The sequence below is a fragment of the Cynoglossus semilaevis genome, chromosome 7 (genome assembly GCF_000523025.1).
Source record: "Cynoglossus semilaevis isolate Cse_v1.0 chromosome 7, Cse_v1.0, whole genome shotgun sequence".
NCBI lineage: Eukaryota > Metazoa > Chordata > Actinopteri > Pleuronectiformes > Cynoglossidae > Cynoglossus > Cynoglossus semilaevis.
Genome location: NC_024313.1, coordinates 4,186,130 through 4,208,035, shown reverse-complemented (window position 1 = coordinate 4,208,035; position 21,906 = coordinate 4,186,130). Strand labels below are relative to the sequence as shown.

Sequence of the window (21,906 nt, the reverse complement as noted above, 5' to 3'; positions counted from 1 at the left end):
TATTCTAGTTCCACCGCTAAAAAACAGGTAATATTTATATTTAAAACAAACTTCCCGAGGCAGAAACGTAACCTGTAAATTTGGGTTAGAATGTAAACCGTCAACATAAACTACTATATGACAATAAACACATCATGCAATCAAATGTATGATCGGGTTGTTTATTACACATTGTAATAACATTTTCTGCTTTTTATACATGTGTAACACTGTAAAAATAAATAAATAAAACGAACACCTTCTTAGATTATTGTTGTGTAATAATGTTTATCTCCACATCATGCCTTCACTCATCTCCACAGGAAACTAGTTTTTAATCTTGAGGTCCGAACCTCAAACCTGTGATTATTTTAATTCTAGATTTTTAGAACTCTGAAACTCTAGGAAGTGAATTAATGTCATCCTGTTTCAGTCAAACACACTTTTGTCCTCGAATTGTGCAAAGTATGAGGTCCAACTTTCACCATCAAAAAAATACATCTAAACACACAAACACCAATATTTAAGTGTTTTTTTTTTTGTTTTGTTTTTTGCTTTCAAAATAGACGTGATAATTTGACATTTGAATGTTGCAGGGCGACCTTGGAAATAAAGATCTCTGTACACACACACACACTCTATCTCGTGTGTTTAAGATAAAGGATAGTATGTTCTTCTGCACAAGTCATTTTTCTATATCCTCTATCTGTCAATTCGACAGCCTTTGCGTGCAAACCTCTGTGATGGCTGCAGCACACGATGTACTCACGCTCGTATGTTATTAACCCCTGTGGTGCACGGTGTGATCCTGCACAGCGAGGTGCCCGACCCTCCCCCGGGTCGACTCCCCTTTAAGGAGTCGTGGGTTGCGACGTATGTCATCCAACCCTGTCCAAGCAGCCGGGGGAGGAGACTTTAGATGGTCGTAGCGATAGGGCAAATGAACCACCGACGGTGGAGGACGGAAGGAGAAAAGGAAATTCCCATCTGTCTTTCCTCTTCCTGAGCATCTTTCTTGCGCAGCGCAGCGTTTGCGACATCTTCTTGCAGACTTGCGCATTTTAAGTGAAGAAACGCTACAGTCTGACAGACGCAAAGGGACGCATCCATTTATTTCGTGTAAAAATATTTTTAATGCACCTACGTTTGCGCAAAGGCAGCTAACATAATCTCCGCTGCAAAAGAAGAAGACTGAACAGGCCTGTATTCCACGATCTTACGAGGACGTTTAGTCGATCTGAGGAGCATCGCTGATTGGTCTATTTTAGAAATTATTGCTGCGGGTTGAGGGAACAGCTTCCATTGACTGTTACATAACGGAGTGGTTTTAGCTGTCCAAGGTGCTGAAGTGAACGGGACCAACCGTGGGGGAAATTCTCAGCCTTGCGTAAGTCTGCTGCTGTCATCAACCACACAATCAACGTGACCGTACTGTTTAATGAGAAAATAAGACTGTTTCAGCTCAGTGTGTGCGTTTCTCCGCCCACATATAAGGTCACAGGCCTATCAGTCGAAGACAAGGAACGCACCGGGATCCTTACACCGAACCACCTGGAAGCATCTGCTGTGTTTTACAAAAATCGTTCATTGGACTTTGTACCGTGGTTGATTGAGACATCATTTTCTGAGCTGGTCGAGTCAGTGGAGAGAAAATGTCGGGGCAGACGCTCACAGATCGCATTGCCGCTGCGCAATACCAGCTAACGGGATCAGATATGGCCCGAGCTGTGTGCAAAGCCACCACTCATGAAGTGATGCCGCCCAAGAAAAAGCACCTGGACTGTAAGTGGAGTCATTCATTTTATCTCCCAGCTCTATAACTGTATTAGAGGCCCTTATACAGACAGAACCCTACCGTCCCTGCCTGCATGCCTTCACTATCAGAGTTATTATTACCAGCTCCTAGTTAATACCCATGCCTACATTGGGTGTGGTGCCGTAATTTATTGATGGAACCACATTGATGACCCAACCGGTTATCCTATGTGTCAAACCTCACTCCATTAAAGATGGTGAAGGGGAGGAGGGGATGGGGGACCAGGAGAGAGAGAGAGGGTGGAAAGAAAAGCAGAGAAAAAAGACAGGAGAGAAAAATATAAAAAGGATGAAGCCATATTACAAAACAGACATCATAAGCTTTAGTAGAAGACCCTAGAACTGTAGCTTAGTCGGGAGAATGTTTACTGATGCAAAAGAAAATTAGGTTAAATTTACAGAAACTTTTTCAATAACTTGAAAAAAATGTGCACTCAGTGAGGACGATGTCCTACAAAGGCATACCATATGTCTCACACCATGCATCAAAGTAAGATCATGCATATGCAAACACAAAATTAAGTAAAATAAAATGGCATAAACCTAAGAGGTTGTCTAACTAACTCATAAAGATGTTGGGGTAAAAACCATTTCCACGTGGATCACCGGGCTGTTACACTATGTAATCACAGCCAAGTAAATGTTTCAGACCTCACAGCTTTATTGACACGTCTTCCCACAACAGCAGCAGCCACCTTACGACAAGTCATGATTAATCACTGTCATTTACCACAAGCATTGAGTCAGAGCAAGGCAGTGGCGTCCCACCAAATACAGACAGTGACAGGAAATCTATTTGCTTCTGTGTCCTCTGATTTGTCTGTGTCTGCCTCGGTTTGGTCACTTGGCAGGTCTGGCCCCGTGTCTTGGGCTGGGACCTTATATCTTGTGATCTGCTCCCCTGCTGAATAATTTAATAATCAGCCAATGAGTGCCCTGCATTATTTACACAGCCAAAGGTGACAGTGCTAATGCCAGAATGCACCAGCAACCATTCGAGTCTCATCACGATTTTGTACTTGCTGTTAAACATGTAGCTGCTGTGAAAATGTCACAGGCTGAGAGTCAAGACTGCAGCACTGGCAGCAAAAACAGTTCTGCTATGTGTACGATTTTACTGTGTATGTTACTTAGTTATAAGCCAATAAATCAGGATATACTTCACCCCAAACCTGTTTTTAAAGGTTTTTAAGTGTAGTCCAATTCCAGAACAACAAAACCCCTTGATTTAGGCCACTGTTCTTACTATGAACATGAAACCTGACTGGAGGAAATGCCTAACCTCAAATACCTGGCAATGCTTCCCCTGAGGCACTGCACACATACATTTGATGCATGTTGGTGTGTAGTACTTCTAGACTGAAGATAGTAACACATAAGTCAAGCTCTGTATATGCTGTGCACCTGCAGTGATCACTTGAAAGCACCAGTAAAATGCAGCTTCACTGTAGCACTGCCTGCAGCAGATAGATTCAACCAACAATGCAAAGAGCCTTTTGTACTTGTTCCTTAATCAAAGTGACACAGCCCCTGACCCTGGGGTAGATGGACTGTGTGTGTGTGTGTGTGTGTTGTGTGTGATGGAGTTCAGTTGCCATATCAACAGATTGGGTTTTAAGCCAATGGCTCAGTGAAATAAGAGGGAAGCTGTGAAAAGGAAGAAAGCAAATGACAGTTCTTCCAATGTAATGTATGCAGTTACAGTACACCCCCCCACCCACCCCAAAAAAAAACTGTATACTACATAAGCAGTCTGTTCCAGTCAGGTCTATTTGCTATTTCTCACTTTGAAAAAAAAAAAAAGCAAATGTTTGCCAGATTTCCCATATTTAATTTGCTCTTGGCTTTGTTTGAGTTTTTCTAAGGATGACCAGATTGTTGTTTTGCTAACTTAAACAAACAGCACACACAGAAGTACTCTGTAAGATCTTGTAGTCCACACTTGGATGCCTGTTGTGGGCCACAGATTAACGTAAGAGTCTTTATTTAGCTCAGCCAATCCTGATGAGACACACCTTCTGTATACACACATGAGTGTGTGTGTTTGTTACCAATTATTCACATTAGATTATAGTCTGTGATATGGGCCACATAAAAACACACTGGACAGCAGGGCTTATACCAAGTAACACAATCAGTTTTAAAAGTTGTATTTGATAGTGGTATAAGTAGTGCTCTCACTAGTAAACTTAATTTTGTTTGTTAAACATTGTTAAACACCCTTTCCACTTATTTTATTCTTCATGATGTGTCAGAAAACGAATAGCCTAGTTTTTAGTCACCGTGGGTGTCAAAGTTTTTTCTCTGTTTTTTTTTTTGTTTTGCTAAAGAAAATATGTGAGAATAACTGCATCACTGAAGCCATAAGAGGAGGCCGGAGGAGTGAATACTGTAGGTGTTACTGCAGCTATAACTGACCATAAACAACATTGTCTGTTTGAACTCGGGATAGCACAAAGGCCCAGCAGAAACATCCAGTTTGTCTGAGCAGGGATGAGACAAGATACGTTGGCCGTCAATTGTTGCTTACACACAAGGACAAATTCATGCACAAAGGTAGAATATTGGTGATAAAAGGGTGTGCAGTACTGTTGTTTCTCCACTGGTGGCATGTAGACCACCTACAGTACATGTTGATACCCAGCAGGGGGGCTGGGCAGTAAGCTGGCCACCATAGGGAGACTAGATCCAGTGATTAGTAATAATCTGTTTACAACTCCCCAACCACCTGAACCTTCCCACTCTTCTCACCCTTTCATGACATCCAACAGTCTCTCCAGTTGAATTCTGATTTCTCTTCATTTTCTTCACACTCGTGTCAACATTACAGTTTCCCAGCATCAGACTCTGTGTCTGCTCTATCGTTTCCCTCCTGCTATTTCTTGATCACTACCCAGCTGCTCTGTCCTACAGCTTGGTATTGAGCTACGCTAGACCAGACAAGGACTGTTCAATATGACAGCCTTCATTATTGTCCATTATTAGCAGTGTCGGTCAATATTTGCTGAATTTCTCCTTGAACACACTTGGCCTTGTTAAGCCACGGAAATGAAATGCAGGGTAAATAGACACATAAACGATGGACATATTCATTACATCTTGTTTGTTTGTATGATAATACATATCTTCACATCTTTCTTGTCCAAGTTCAGTTCCTTTAGACGGACTTTTTGGTCCCTGTCTAAACTGGCAACTAAGAAGACGAGATGACAAAGCACAATTTTTTAGCTCTCTGCCCCTGCGCTGTCAGCATGTGCCACAATGTACGTGTTGGGGTGTTTGTGCACCAACATCACTTTGTATCAGCATCAGGTCCTTCCTTCAGACTCTATATTCTCGTGGTTGTCTCTCAGCACTTCAGTAATTGTTCACATTTCATCAAAGTTTAATCAGAGCACTTTGAATTATGTGCACATCAGTCTCAGGGTAAAATAAAAAGTGATATTCAGTTTCAAACTTTTCTAAGCAGTACCTCAGTAATGTCTTTTTTTTAACATTTCACAGACCTGGTGTCGGCCACCAACACCACCAATGTCAACATTCCTCAGATGGCTGACACACTCTTCGAAAGATCCACCAATGCCAGCTGGGTGGTTGTCTTCAAGGCCCTCGTCACTACGCATCACATGTGCGTCCACGGCAATGAGGTTAGTAAGTGGAGCTTCAGGTGTTTCACAATTTGAATTCCCTGGAATTTGACTGTGGTAAATGTTGTGTATGGTGGAGCTGCAGTCACGACTACAACTAGATTCATTCTTATATATATTATATGAAACTAAGAGAAAAAGTCACCAGGATTTACAGGTGTTGAAGTTCAGTGTTGCATACCGCTATCAGCTAAGGCCTGTTTTCACTGCATATACTGCAGTACTGCAGACGTTACTGTGTCTGCTCTTGTCCCTCAGAGGTTCATTCAGTACTTGGCCTCCAGGACTTCCTTGTTCAACCTCAGCAATTTTATTGACAAAACCGGTTCTCATGGTAAGATGCATATATCTATATATAATACTATGTGATGATGAACACTACATTAATATTCAAACCTCGGTAACTTCGGCTGGCGCTGGTAAATTTATTTTTGCTCTTCAGGCTATGACATGTCTACATTCATCAGACGGTACGGTCGATACCTGAATGAGAAAGCGTTCGCCTACCGCCAGATGGCTTTTGATTTCACCAGAGTGAAGAAAGGGTCTGCATCTATTTTTATTATACTTTATAGCATAGTATACTCTCTCATTAGTGTAAAAGGTATCATTCACTGGTTCATCATGTCATACGGTCCATTTATATCTTTCTATTCCTGTGTCCTGTCAGTGCTGAGGGTGTGATGAGGACCATGACCACTGAGAAGCTGTTGAAAGGCATGCCTGTGCTGCAGACTCAGATCGACACACTCCTGGAGTTTGATGTTAGTCGGAGATGTACAATCAAAAACCCTAATAAATGATATATGTATATAGTTCAATCTAATCTTATCTTTCCACCTCAAATTCCACTCAGGTTCATCCCAAGGAGCTGAACAATGGAATCATCAATGCTGCATTTTTGCTTCTCTTTAAAGACCTGGTCAAACTGTTTGCGTCCTACAACGATGGCATCATCAACCTATTAGGTAAGTGTGTATTGAGAATCTGTTTGTGCTTTCTTGACAATCAAAGAGATTTTAAAACTGAAATATTGTACTTTTTTTACATAGAGAAATACTTCAAGATGAAAAAGAGTGACTGCAAGGACGCCCTGGAGATCTACAAGAGGTTTCTGACCAGGGTGACAAAGATTGGGGAATTCATGAAGCTGGCTGAGGTACTGTTGATGCACGGGAAGGTTAATACCTTGTGTAATGTTGCTACAGTCATGCTAATTCTGCACTGTTTCCTTTTAACAGACAGTGGGAGTCGACAAAAATGACATTCCCGACATCAACTATGTAAGTCATGCATGTGATGTCAATTCATACAGGGATGTCACGTCTCAAACATTACACACACACACAAACACACACACACAAACGCATGAAACTCACATCTCACACACCACCGTCTCCCCAACCCAGTGTCTCCACCCGGGTGTAGTGGTGGATGTTGCAGACTCAGACGATGAAGACTGTCCCTTTAAGCCCCCCGAAGATTCGGTAACCCCAGAAACTGAGGGTGACCTGGCTGAGCGTGTCTTTGCAAAATGCAGTGTCAGCATGATGATTTTAATGGACAAACACTCGGGACTATTAGCCCCATGTGTGTGTGTGCATGGCTGTGTCTCTTGCAGTGAGATTTTCTTCAGCTTCCTGACTTTTAAGATTTCAAACGTTTGAATTTTTTTTTTTTACAAACGGCTGTGAATTCATGAAGTACTGTATGTGTAGAAGAGTTATTTTTAAAATTCAGCTTTGGTGTTTTGGTCCAGGCTCCCAGCAGCATCCTGGAGTCTTTGGAAACACATATGAACGGCCTTGAGGATGCAAAGGGTGGAAAGAAGGGGTAAGAAAGTCTTTATTTTCATGCCTCCCATGAATGTGTCTAAATAACAGGAAAACAAGTCATTGAGAGCAACTGCAAGGAGAGGTGTTTCAACTTTATATTTTCCGTTGACACTTCTTTTCCTTGTCTTATCTTTTTTGTGTTCATTTGGAACCACCAGTGAAGGGTGAGCATACACTGTGTGTTTTTAGTTGTTCTTAGAGGAATGGCAGTGTATTTAGTGACATTTGCCCTCCAGGATAAACACACACATTGTTCATATGCATTATGAATTGCCATATGAAAGTGAAGGAAAAAATGTGGAGAAAAAAAAAATCATACATCACAACTCGTGAAACCTCCTGTACAGGTTCACATGGAAATGTGTGTATTGGTGTAATCACATGTGTACGCTTGGCAAGAGACACATGTGATAAAAAGTCGCACAACTGTGTGTCGTAACATCTGTGCAGTGTGTTCTGACACATGAAGTGTTTTTATTTCCAAACTCAAAAGTCACTTTAACCTGTATTTTAATAAGTAGTCACTTGAAAAAATCAAATGACTTGGAATTTAACACTTCATATGATTAGAATCTGTTTCATATCAAATCACTATATTTATTTTTAAATTTTCAATCAACTCAACACAGTCTTTTAAGCAAAATTAAAAGACTCTCTTCTCTGCTCCCTTGGCAGGTCACCAACAAAGGTAAGACACAGATTAGATAAAGTCTTCGTCTTCACTCATGTGAAGCTCCGTCAGCAGCACAAACAAAGAAGTTGGCTCTTCATCTTCCAGGGATCTCCTACAAATAATGTGTCACCAACATCGACTCCAGCCAAATCTTCAAACGCTGTCCCTGCGCTGCAGCCTCCTCCTGGGGAGAGTGGAGCTGCTGGCGCTGCTGCTGCAGCTCCGGAGCCCGCAGAAGAGTGAGTGCAGTTTTTCCTTTTGCATCTTTTCACGATGATGAAGCAAATACTTGAATGTGTTTTTCCCCCATATCTTCAGTTCCTTGTTGGATCTGGATCCTCTGTCCTCCTCGGGACCCGCAGCACCATCAGCTGCCCCCACATCATGGGGAGGTGAGTCTCTCTGATTTTCCCTTAGTTTGAACATTTTAGAAATATCCAAAAACAAAGTATTTACTTTTCTTCCTTTGTCTTTTTCCTTCTTCATCAGATCTTCTTGGATCAGGTGAGTTTTCCAGTTCTTTCCTTTACTCCCAGCCTCTAGTTTTGACCAGTGTAACCTTAAAACACCACCAACACCGTGTAGGTTGGACTTTTGCTTTAGTTCTTATTTTAAAAAACATTTATGTCGTTGGTCAATGAAAATGGCTTGGTAGAACCTCTGTGTCCTAATGCTAGTGTTTACTAGTGCTACTTCCCTGTTTGTCTCCTTCAGATGTTTTCTCTAGGCTGAGTGGTGTCTTTGTTTCTCTCTGTCCTTCCTCTCCTCCCTCCCTCCACATACTCCATTCCGTCTGTTTTTGGTTCCAATGGGGGCTATCTTGTTTGCTTTATTTTTATTTCTTTGTTACTAATGACTGGTTGGTGTTGTTGGAAATTATTTTGGTTACTTTTGGTAACTTTTTGCTATTTCTTCTTCCAAACGGTTGGGTTTCATTTGACCTTGGTTTTGGCTTCTGTTGGATTCACCTTGGTTGTTTCTGTTGATTTTTGGCGGGGATTTCTTTTGCTTGACTTTATTTGGGGAATCTTGCCAATGCCTCACCGGTACTGGCAGAAATGGGCGATTCCTTGCTATCTGAACCCACCCTTACAGCAGAGGCCGCCCCTGCAGCAGCAACACCCACTCCTGCAGCGGCAGAACCTGGAGTCGCTCTGGCTCCTCCCACTAGCACAGCAGCCGCCACCTCCCCTGGCGCCGCCAATGTGGATCTGTTGGGAGGTCAGTGAGCTTCCAGAAAATTCTCTACCAAAGAATCACTCTGGGAAGCTCCACCCTTAAACCATCATACGTATGAAAACACCAGAATGCATGTTCGGACACAGGCAACATGTTAAACAGAACTTTGCTGGTTGTTTCTGTCCTGCGAGCAAAGTTCAGCATCAACAACAGTCAGACTAATGCATTGATGCACACCACCATCATTCTCAGCATTCAGTTGCTCGATTATGAAGCCATGCAGTACTAGTTCCAATGACAAAGTAATGAAAAACCCAAACATGTGGTTCAAACGGAAAGTAGAAAGAAATACATTCCCTAATATAATTTAACGACACACAAACTCCTGAGTGAGTTTGTAAATTAATTTTCACACATCATTGTAAAAGGATCACGTTATTTATTATTGGAATTGATATTTTATCAATATTTATTGATAAAGGCAAGTCAAAACTATAAGAACAATAAATATGCCTGGGCGCTCTTCATATTCATGCACTTTGTTTGATAGTCTGAAATGCTTTTACTCGGAAAAGCAATGCTATCAAATTGTGTCAAGTTGCTGCAGCCGTTGAAGGCTGTCATAGCTAAGACTGTAGACTGTAGACTGCCTTCTCTGAGATAACGCCTCCTGTCTGTATTTCCATTCATCTATTCACCTGTCAGTCATTAATGTCATATAATAATCAATCGCTACCATGTTGTGAAAGTATAATTTATAGTTTACTAGCTGCTTTCTAATGTAAATACTGCTTTCTCAGTTGAATTTCTCTGATGTTTTCTGAGGTTCTCCTTTTCTCCTTTTCTATGTATTTCTTTACTTGTCTCCGTCTCTCTGCATGTCTTCTGCCCTCTCCTGGGGTTTGTGTGAATCTCAGATGCATTTGCAACACCTGCTCCTGCCCCTGAGGCCTCCACAGCAGCAGCAACAGCAGCTGAGGGTGGGGCTGCAGCTACATCCACACCAGCCGCCAACGCTGGAGCTGGTGGGTGACTGAGAATTTGTCCATGTCTGTGTTTGAGTGAGTGGTGGAGAATTACTCAGTATGACGATATAAAGGTAACTTAATTTTCAGCTTAATTTTCTGCCTGGCAACAGTAGCTTCTTTAACAAAACTAAAGGTAGTTGCAAGAGAGGGGGCATCTGTTTGTTTCAGCGCCGTCTGAACAAATCATTTTCAGTATCATTTGTCATCGGACCATCTGGTGGCTATGAGTTGGCAGGTAGAACAGAATAATCACCCATTGTCAACTGTCTCACCTTTTCTGCAACAGAAACCTATAGGGCGAAATGATGCGAGACGTTGTAGTATTGTTTGTATATATTAACATACATTCACTTTCCCTTGGCTGCAGGGTTGTATTTGCATGGCATGTGTGGATGCGAGTCCATGTGTGTTTGTATGCATGCTAACTGTTAGCCTCAAACGGTTTTCCCCCAAAGGGTCAATGTTGTTTATCACCACTGGTGTCTGGACAGTGGCTCTGTTGTCACCATGGGAAGTGAAGAGAGTTAGAGGAGTTAGGATTTCCTTCTGTCTTGGAGACAGTTGCCTGCAGCAGATGTGGTTCAGTGGTGGTTTGTTCATTAGGTTTTTACTCTGCTAAGGTCTTGCATCACTTGTATGCTGTTTTGACTCAATCACCAATCTGTGACTGAAAGGTTTTCCTCTGCCTTCCAGAGTTCTGCTCTGCTTTCATTCCCTTCTCATCAGCTAATGTGATCATCCTAGCTGTGAACACACTTTGTTCGCCACGTCTTGTACGAACTGCATTGAGAGAAAAGTTGATGCCCTTAAAAAAAGTAATACAAATCGGTGAACTGGTCCTTTTCTTTGACCTTCACTAACCCTCAGAGGCAAATATACTTTGAGTATTTTAAGTGTAATTCTGTCCATTAAACCAAACAAATTTAGAAGTTTGTAGTCACTGGTCAGTGTTCGTCCTTCACAGTGGGCCTGGTATTTTTAAAGGTGTTTCTTGGCTGCAGGCAGTCCAGTAAAACCCTTGGTTCACTATTGCAGACACAGGCCTTTCATGTTCCTGCTAAAAGATAAAGATTTTTTACCTCAACAATTATGTGCAAAATCTATGGCAGCCAATGATTAACTTCAATTCACAGCCATCATACAAGTTTATATCTAAACCTTAAATAATTTCACTACTGTATAATATCTGTGTAACTAAACCTAAGGCTAAGTTTGCTACAGCGTGAAGGCTGCGTTCAGATCTGTCATGACAACTGCCACACAAAAAAAACGTGTTGAGTTTGTTGGAATTGAGCTATGAAAATAACATGATTAGCTCTCAGCCATTTTTATTTTGTAAAAGTAGCTCTAGGAGAACAAATGTTTGGAGACCCCTGGTCTAGACGGTTGGCCCGAACACATTTATGTTTTTCTGAAACAAATCTTGGTTTGTATTGCATATTAAACAATTCCCGTTTTTTGCCATAAACCAGCTGTGTAACATTGAGTCTGTGTTACTCATCTTCTCCCTACAAGACCCCTTCGCTCCCTCAGAGGGAACCGTCAACGCAGCATCCACAGGTGTTGACCTTTTCAGCATGATGACAGTGGACAGTAATAACCAGAGTCATTCCCTGGACGCCTGTTTTGGCTCAGTGGCGCCCCCGTCCCAGCCCTCTCCCTCACCTTCCCCTTCCCCGCTCTTCACCTCCACAGCACCATCCAACATCATCACCACCACCGCAACCATTTCACCTCCGTTTGCACCCAGTGTCAGCAACCCTTCCACTGATCTTTTGAGCGGTAAATGTGGCTGTTCTACTTGCTGTGGTTCTAATCTCTCTTGCTGGGTTGTTAGCCTGCCTGACACAGTCTTCTTTGTTGTCGTTTTATTGATTTCTTTTGTCAAGCGGATGTGCACATATCAAATGCCTCTTTCATTTTTACTGTGTCTGTTGTGTGTGTGACCATCACAACCATTTTTAATGTGAATTAAAACACTCCTGTCTCTGGTTCCACATGTATTTGTAGATCTCTTTGATTCCATGCCAGACACGAGTTTCACCAAAGCAGAACCTGCTGCCAGTTGTGACTTGTTTACAGCAGGTAGAGCTCATTGCACCCGGTCTGCCATCTCCTGTGTGTCCCTGCTCTCATATCCTGTCTTGCTCTGTATGTTTTCTTATTGAGCTTTGTCCTTGGCTTTCATCAGTCAGGGAAGCTAAAAAAAAAAAAAAAAAAAGACGAAGAAGAAAAACAGAGATTGCTGTCAAAGCTAAGCTGTCTGGGACATTTATCAACTCCATCACCTTCACTTCCTCTTTCACTGTGGCATGCGTTGCACTGCATTTGCACTTGGTACATGGGCACTGCATTATAATGATGGTTTGTGTGGCGTGCTCTAAACACCATCTCCACCTCCACAGCAGATGTGTTCACCTCCCCTGCCCCCATCCTGTTATCTGCACCCCCAACCAAAACTGACACTGGAGCCATCATGAGCCTGTTTGGTGGTGGGTAACTCACATGACTGACTGGATGACTGACTGCCTGCTCTCTGCCTGTCCTCAAAGTTCAGGCTGTCACTAAAGGAAACATTTGCAATGAGAGAATGCTGCTGCAAACTAGGATTTTTTTTCACTGTACTTTAGCTCTGGATTGCCTTCTTTGTTGACAGATAGTGATATATATTCACAAATTACTTTCACAATAACACAGAGAAAACATTTTTCCTTGTTGCCTCAAAGTGTCAAATGTGTTAGAAAGAAGTCTGCATGGATGCAGATGCTCTGTTTTCATCTATGAAAATAAGCGTGTGGCTGCGTTGCATGTTTGAGATTTGGAGACAGAAATGTGAATAATGTCTACATTTTCATTTACGTGTCTATATTTCCGTTTGACATTGCCAGTGTGGTGCTGGAGGCTGATTAATACCCCTTCTCTCTCATGCTGCAATGGAAATGCCTTCACTCGCCCTGACCACCATTTGATGTTTGTTGCGTTGACCTGCCAGAGTCAACAGGAGGAGACGCATCAGCTGCTCCGGCAGGCGCCCCCCGCCGCTCCAGCTGCCCCTGGTGCGGAGCTCATGTCAGGTAAACAACTATTTATTGTAAAATGTTGGTCTGCATGTATACTGTATATGTCATGAACACAGAACGGGATTCAATATTTCTGCACCATGCATGTTACATGTTTGTCTATTTCCTATGTGTGAACATAATTAATTTGCTAAAATACATTTTATGGGGAAATAATGTCAAGAAATTAAAGAGGAAAAGGACTTATTCCTATTTGTCCTAAAATCTGCATGATGGAGACTTTTCATTAAATACAGCCTAGTTTTACAATTATTATATTATTATTATTTTTCTTTCACTGTGTTTTGGTACAATGTTGGTTTAACATTTTCCATTATTTGTTTTCCAGACCATCCATTGGTAGTAAAGGAAGTAACTGCTCTTATTTCATTGTAGAACAGCTCAGCTGGTTATTGGTCCTCTCTAACCCTGTGTCATCTGTCTCCATCATAGAACTGATTGATGAGTTGCTTTGAAGCATTACTGTTTTTTTTCTCTTTTTCATTTGCACATCAAACTGTCACTGTTTCATTATAACCTTCTGTTCTTAAACCTCACTGCACTTTCTCTCTTTCCTGCATCCGTGCTTTTTTGTTTTTACCTTTTGCTTTCTCTCTCTCTCTCTCTCTCTCTCTCTCTCTCTCTCTCTGTGTCTCTCTCTTTCCCCCTTCTCCCTCACCCTCTCTTTCCCATCTGGCTCTTGGGCTGGCTCATTGCTTGCTTCCTGCTATTTGATTGGGTGAGTTTCCTTGCTCTTTAAATCGCTAATTTCCCACAGTAGCCTGCTGCATTGCAGTGGTGTAAGGCAGGCTCAGCTGCACTGTCCCTTCCAGCACCATGTGTCATGGTTACAAAGTGATAGTGGAGAAGCAGAGGGTGGAGTATTATTCAGTGCCTCTGTAGTATCTAGTATTTAACACAGCTTCATTTTGGCTACAGCACACGTGCCCTAATTACTGCTGCACACACACACACACAAACAGAAACACGTCCGACACCATGCGAGTCCGTGTTGGATGATTTGATTCAGAGAGACACACGTTATGACACTGGAACGTATAATTACCCCAGCAACAGTGTACATCTACCATTTGATTCGCATAAATATTAAAAGTATAAACCAAATTCTCATGTAATGGTGAACTACAGTGATTCTTCAATGGTATTTTCTGATATTTACTTAATCTCTATAGCAGTTTACATTCCACTGCTCTTCCTCTACCTTGGTTGTCATGGAGACACTTGTGGGTTGTCATGGTAATCCCCAGTAGAAGGAAGGTGCTACACTGAGTGGGAGAATAGTTTTTGCAGCGAACCATGCTAATATCTCCCCCTGTTGTCCCCCCCCTCCCCCCCACTCTCCACCTATCACTGCTCCACCTGCCCCCAAAATCCTGTCCTTTAGTATTCGATGGACTAGGTGACGTGATGAAGCCCACCGTGACCCCTCAAGCCGGTGATGTCGATGCCTCCATGGCTAACATGGCGAGTAGTAAGTAGACATTAACAGATTAAAATTAATCAAAAAAAAATTTAGATTTTTTTTTTCTTGTAAGAAATATTAATCAAACCAAGTGAAAATAAAAGAGAATGACCTCAAGATTAAGTCATATATCAGAGGTTTTACATCAATCTCTCTCTATCTCTCTCTTTTCATTACAGATCTCTCAATGGGATCTGCAGCGGCCCCTCAGGTAGCTCCCCCCAGTTGGGGTGCTCCCATGGTAAATGTTGTCTGTGTCTTATAGCATGGAGTGGAACGGCATGGCAGCGACAGACAGGGCGCATTAACAGCTCTAACACTGCCTTCACTCAGCTCCTTGGGTTTAGGGGTTTATAACAGAGCTGGGACAGGGAGGGTGGGGGTCTTAGTGATAGCTGGGCAGCACAAATACACATGAGTTAAAGCACAGAATTATACATTTTGAAATGTATTCTGAAGAGAATATCGTAAAATGGAGAAAATCAATAGTAATAATAAAAAGATCTGTCTGTGATGTTTAACAAAGACCAGACAGGATCTGGTTTTACCACACATTAGTTCAAATGACTTTTTGGAAGATATTGTAGATCTCTGTCTGGCAACAGTAAAACTGTCAACGCAGAATATCTCTGCATGTGTAAATAAACAATAATAATAATCTTTATCTTACTGTAGGGGGTGCTCTTGTCATGTTTGTTGTTGTGAGTTGTGTCTGCGTCTTCCTGTGTTTTTTTTTCTTTGACCAAACATTCTACCATTGTGTGTTTCGTGTGCACATTATCCTGCAGTGTGTCTGTCTTATATGTTGTGATGTAACATCCCAACTCCTCCTCTCCCTCCCCTCCCCACCTTTAGACCATACCAATGGGGGTTCCTCCTTTTATGGGGACTTACCCCAGCTACAGCATGGTAAGACCAACAGTCCAGCCCAGTAATGTTCCTCTGAGCCAGGCTGGACATTATTGGCCTCTCATGGACAATAACCCCAGTTAGGCGACCCTTGCCACTCGTTAGAATGTCAAAGTCGTGTCTTATTGAATTTTCCTTCTTTTATGTCTCTCTGTAAAAGCCTGGAGCACCAGGTGTCGGCGCTCCCATGATGCCCATGGTGAGACCAGGTTTCCAAGCCACTGGAGCAGCCCCCGCAGCACCGGTAACACACTGTTCTCTGAAAACTACAGCTTCTAATCGTCTAATGATCTAAAGCTGAGGTTGCTCACACTAGTGGTGTTTGCAGATGTCTCCTGGAATGGCCCAGAGCCCCAGAAAGCCTCAGCCCCCCAGGAACGCTCTAGATGACCTCAATATTAAAGACTTCATGTAGACTAACTGAGCTGAAGCAGCCAAGGTATGTAGTGGCCTGTCACTGTGTTTTCTTCAGGCCTGTTCACTTGGTCTCACACCTCTGCTGCTCTCTCCTGTCTCTCCAGGTTCATCGTACCTGGAGCCCCCGTGGATGTCTGCACTCCCCCCACTCCCTCTCTCTCCTCAGTCATCCCCCAGTCCTTCAGCCAACCAGCCATCACATCCACTGTATGACCTTTGCCCTCTAAACTCCCACCAGCTGCAAACCCACCCTTCTACCCCCGGACCCCGTCCTTCTTATCTAATGTTGTAGCACAACTGTGAATGTGAACCCTAGATAAAGGATACACAGTTCTGTTTATGTGTGTGTGGGTGTGTGTGTGTGTGTGTGTAACTCAGTGTTAACCTTTACTTAATATACCACTGAAAAAAGGAACAAAAAAATGAAATAAATGTGTATTTAGATTCATTCTGTATATCTGCATATCAGCTGACCTGGATGTTGGTTTCTTTGCGCATCTACCCGATGAGGACTGTGTTGTTCAATGTGGACTGTGTTCAGTGTTTATTTCACTTGGCCAATGACCCCCTACTCCACATCCCAGTCCCACTCCTTCACACACGTCGTCCAATCTAATACTGAGCTACCCTCGTGTCACCTTTTATGTATCTGCTCAGCAATTCAACCCCCAAACTGTTGACATTTTTTAAGAATTATTCTTATCTAAAACACTCCTGGATGCAACTTGCGCTCAGAATTGGGATTCCACGTGGGACACGTCAGTTTTGTTTTTATTTTATCTTTTTGTAAACTCTACAAAAACATGCAAATACCTGTGAGTTCAAAATTCACATATGCATTTTAAGCTATTTTAAATGACATATTTTACATATTTATTTTATTTTGGGAGAACAAAAAAGTCATATATTTTTTAAGTTATTTTAAATCTTATGGATGAATAAAAGCAAGTGGACTAAAAATGTTCCTCCTTCCCTGAACCTCAACCTCAATCTGAAGTCAGACTCAGTATTGAATGGTAATAAGTGTGCCCTCTGCTGGTGTGGAGTGGTGCTGCATTGTAGTGTGCAATCTGTTGTTAATCTGACGTGCTCTCTGCCTTGTGCTCTATTCTTGGTCTTTAGGAAAACTGACTTAAAGAGGCAAAGATTCCTGTTTATAACGGGGAGGTGACCTCTATTCATTTATGGTATTTGGTGACACAGCAGTGGTCGGTGCATTTGCTCTCGTCTTGTTACCGAAGGGGTTCTGTAAAAAAAAGTATACACTGGATGTTTCTGTGCTGTTTATTTCTGAAAGTGACTGTATCTTAATTCATTGTGACACTAACAAGATGTTGAAACTAAAATAAATAATATCAAGAAGAACGTGGGTAAATAATGTTTGCTGAGTATTCGTATGAAGACTGTGGGTTTATTCATTTATTTATTATTATTATTATTATTATTATTATTATTATTTGGTATCATGGATGGCATCACACAACCCCTTCTCTCCCTATTGAGCCCCACCTGCATGTGAGTCCAAATGAGATGCAATAAAAGACAAATACATTGATACAAACCATCTTCACGGCTCATCACTTATCTCTGGTCTGCTTTTATCAGCGTAAGGTAAAGAAGAGCTACACAATCGTTGGCTCGTGGTCATTTTTTTGTAAGACCACAACCGACTGCAGCGAACTTATCCGGTGGGGTCACATGATTGTATTGCATATACAGTATGGATGAGTCATAGAGTACAATGGACTCTGAAGTGTTTATTTTTATTTTTTTAAAAATGTCCATAGGTCACAGAGATGTAGTTAATGGTAATATTTTTCAAATATTCCAAGTAGCAAATTTAATGAGCAGTTAAATCACAGACCACGGTACACAAAGATGTTTATCTACAAAAATACTGTATTAAAAACGACTGGAATAGTGCCTTATTCTAATGCAACCAGTTGTGGGGTAGAATTGGCTTTTCTGCCAATAATATATTCAAATAACTGGCTGCAGTCTGGAAATCTGAACTGTCAACTTATATTTCCCTGTTAAAGTTCAGACCTCTCTGCACTGACTTGCATCTCCATGGATCCAGTGACAAATCTGTGCGTATTTGGGAGGCGTGATCCTCATGGCAACATTATAGTCCCTCAGCTCCCCCCCCTCCACCTCCACCCTCTGATTGCCTGTGAACACCCCGATCACCCGCCTCTGCCACTTCCCCTTGCCGCCTTCGTCTGCTGCCTCTTGTCTCAGACGGATGTAGACACCTGCACCTGTCGCTCCGGACTGTGCATCGCACTCCTGGTACATCAAGTCATCAGACTCTTGAGCCACTGAGCAGAACCGATACACCACCTTTTCATCCCCACGTCCGTCAAGGATGCTCTTGTCAGCATCGTAGCCCGAGAAATGGATCAGAGCCGGCGGAGCAGTGGATGGAGCTACTCCGAGCCTCATGCTCTTTTGCTTGACCGGTCGTTTTAGGTCCAGAAGTGCGTAGTCATAGTCAGAGGAAGAGGAGACAGAGTTGACTGGACTTTTGGTTTGGATCCATCCTTGGGGAATCTGGGTTTGTTTAACCTGTGTCCAGCGAAAAACCGGCTGCCTCTTTGGTTCATTACTGCCTTTTAGCCATTTCTGGTTTCTTTCCCGTTTAGGCTCCTCCACAACACCACCATCTCCACTCTCCCTCCTTTCTCTGCGTCTCCTGCCCTTGACTTGACTCCTGTTTCTCCTGAAATCTGACTGTATCTCATTCTGCTCCTCATTTTCCTCTTCTCTCTGCGTTACTTCCCTTTTCTCACCAGTCTCCAACTTTCTTCTCCTTTCACCCCTGTGTTTTGCTCCTCTCCTCTTTCCTCCTTTTCTTCGTTTTGATTTGAGCTGCAACAATCCTACTTTAAGCGTCCTGGCGCCCTCTAGGTAGTCACTGCCGTCATGGATGCAGTGCGCTGCAGTCAGGACATGTTTGGGGGACACCAGGACTCCAGAACAACCTGTGGAGAGACGAACCGCAGCAGAGAACGGGTAATTGGTGACAAAATGAGAATCAGAGATCACAAATCGTCCGTCTGAGCCGTAAACGTGACGTTTCCTTCGAGCGTGACTTTGTGAGTGCTCTGGTTTTCCCGTAGCTGTCTCATTAGGCCATTGCAAACTGACATCTGTATGTGTACGTGTGCCATTCTCATACATTGTCTCATATCCCAGAATCCTCTCTTGCTCAGTCTGGGCCACAGGTGGTAGACCGTGTTGACACTCAATGCCACACAGCGTCTCCATTTTCCCAGTGTCCTCTGCCTCCTCCCGCCCTCTGAATGAAGGGCTTGGTAAAAACTGTGTGTGTTTGTCAAGCAGCACCGGGATCTTCTGTCTGTCCCACCTGTCTGTCCCACCATCTGGGTCTCTACCAAAACTTTCAGAGAGACTCAGAGCAGCTGTGCACAGCAACAGACATGCCAGGCGTTCAAGAGCCATTTTTCTAAAAGGAGAGAAAGAGAGCAAGAGAAATGTTAGAGAATTCTGACGTTCATAATCCTTCTTCTTTAACACTAAGACTTTTAACTTTATTTTGTATTAAAAGTCCAAATACAAAAGAGTCAGTCATATATTTTCATAGAAGTCAAATCTACCAAATCGAATTTCAATGATTTTCAGCAAAAAGTCAACTATTTAAGACAAGGGAGAACATTCTGACAATATTTCAGGTATAGCTTTAAAAAGCCTCTTTAATCTACTTGTAAACAATACAGTCTTTGAATTTAACTTCTTAATTTGTGACCTGTTTTTTTTCATGAAAACATAAAATATAGCTTTCATTCCAATAGCACATAACACCAGAACTTCGACATTTAACTAAAGTTTACTAAAGTAGTCTTTTTAAAATGGCAGTAGAAAAGGTAGAAAAACTTTGTCAAACCAACTTCTTTACATGTAACATATACAGTAACATATTAGCTTCTCTGAAAATATGTAATTATAACTATGTCTAAATAATTTAAACTTCCTTTTAATATTTCAATTTTAGTTTTATTGATATTTTTATTTCTACAAATTTTCCAGCAGAGGACGCAAAAGATCAGAATCCACTGATGCAGTCAGTTTTCCGATATCTTAGTTTAATACCAATAAAACCAATGTTGTGATCATAATGTTTTTTTCATTATTATTACAACTTAAACGTATGGTTTATTTTTTATAAATGAATCCAACACATCAAGATTTATTCGGGTGAAAATGTTTAGTTTGGTTAAAATGCAGACTTATCTACATACATGACGGAAATGTATGCACATAAATAACAACACCCTGAAAATAAATGTATAATTATAAGGTTTCTCACCTTCAACAGTTGAAAGGACAGCACCGCAGCTGCTTCCAGTCAATGTTTTCTTTCCTTCTCTCTAATGCAATACTTTGTTCGTCCACGCAGTTTCCAGCAGACTGGACTCCATCATTTCCTGCGCTCAGAAAAAAGAAGCTAAAGATCCTGGTGTAAATCTGCATCCTACTCTGATGCAGCGCAAGTGACAGACAGACAGGTGGGAGGAGGGTGAGGCGCCAGCACGAATGATGGATGTGATGATGTGTCGTCACGGGGCGACTCTGTCTTTGGTGAAAAGGTGTGGCTTCACTTTTTGCAAGTGCACTTGTATTTAGGACTCCACTGCTCTTCCTGGTGCAGAACGAGGACCAAAGTACTGAAGAAATCCGTTGGATAAGGTGAAGCAAGAAATACGCAAATGGACGCATATGTAAACAAACGTATGTATTGTGGAAGCTGAATTAATGCAAAGGACATGATGAATATTCTGTAGGTAAAACGTAGTCATAAAATGGCTTCTGTTTTTTTGTACAGTCAGTCCTGCAGCTGCTGTGTTGTCCCAGAGATGACCCTTGGAGAAATAGTTGTTAAAAACGTTATCATATTTTTAGCCTGTGATCTCAGACTCTCTCCAAAAGAATAAAACTCCATGATGATTCGACCCGTCATGATCACTCCATCCTTCACAGCATCATTTTATATTTTTCTCCATTATTGTCTGTCGGCTCCTGGGGGTCTTCCTTTGTGTTCTGACGGTAATTTTGGAAGGAAACACTCTCACGTGTTGTTGCAGGTGCTGACAACAGTCTGCATAAACACGCATTCACTGTATTCCTCTGAGCTGTGTCTAGACATCACTGTGTGTAGTTTTGTTGATCTGGACTGTTGCTGGACACTGTGCACTTTGTACTCATCTGCATGTGCACGTGGTGACTCATTTCTCCCAGATGGTCCTCTGGGCCCAGGCTCGGTTTCCTTTGGTTGTTTCACAAGACAAAAAAACTCCTTTTCTCATGCAGAGAGTTTCTGTCCCGCAAATCTGACCCTGGTCAAATGCTCAGCGGGTCGCTTTTGGTCAAAAGTAATTTAATTACTGCTCAATCACTTGTGTGTGTGCATGTGAAAGGACACTTGGAAAATAAATAGAAAGAGAAGAAGAGGACCTTTCCAGTTTACTTGAACTGCTCCAGTTCAGTGCCTGATGAAAATGTGCAGAGAGAAGGTGCGAATTCCAAAGGATTTGTCTCCGTGCCGTACACAACTCAGCACACTTTGCAGGATTTTAATTCCTCGGACTGCGCCATGATAAATACCAGTTCACTGCTGAATCAGGGAAACACCTAAAACACAGCTGCTCCCCTTTTTACTGCACAGTATGAGGTTAGAGAGGTATCAAATATCAAAGACTTATCAAAGAGAGAAAGGCTACGGAATTAGTTGTTGTGATGCTCAAATGCCTCCAGCTGTATCTGTGACTCACTGAGTAGATGCAGTGACTAATGTAAATCATGACTAATATTCCTGTTCTCATTTTAGCATCTGTTCTGCAAATTTGTGAGAACAAACAGTC

The 21,906-nt window shown here is 42.1% G+C and overlaps 2 protein-coding genes across 2 annotated transcripts; one reads left to right on the top strand and one right to left on the bottom strand.

Annotated features, from left to right (window-relative positions):
• Positions 1-287: 287 nt before the first annotated feature.
• Positions 288-17,399, top strand: LOC103380779 (clathrin coat assembly protein AP180-like). The gene is given in 25 exon segments (XM_025056831.1): positions 288-1,761; positions 5,299-5,441; positions 5,700-5,775; positions 5,884-5,986; positions 6,112-6,205; positions 6,298-6,409; positions 6,494-6,600; positions 6,683-6,724; positions 7,201-7,274; positions 7,435-7,440; positions 7,952-7,964; positions 8,055-8,188; positions 8,268-8,341; positions 8,439-8,453; positions 9,006-9,170; positions 10,046-10,153; positions 11,672-11,938; positions 12,562-12,648; positions 13,149-13,183; positions 13,185-13,230; positions 14,621-14,707; positions 14,878-14,939; positions 15,768-15,851; positions 15,936-16,046; positions 16,129-17,399. Coding segments are annotated over 24 exon segments (2,151 nt in total). The 5' UTR covers positions 288-1,631; the 3' UTR covers positions 16,023-16,046; positions 16,129-17,399.
• On the bottom strand, positions 17,308-21,271 carry LOC103380778 (serine protease 23-like). Its single transcript, XM_008312863.3, has 2 exons — positions 20,355-21,271; positions 17,308-19,493 (listed from the first exon to the last, which is right to left on the bottom strand). The coding sequence occupies exon 2, from the start codon at positions 19,487-19,489 to the stop codon at positions 18,065-18,067; it is 1,425 nt and encodes a 474-aa protein (XP_008311085.1). The 5' UTR covers positions 19,490-19,493; positions 20,355-21,271; the 3' UTR covers positions 17,308-18,064.
• Between the last annotated feature and the right edge of the window lie 635 nt (positions 21,272-21,906).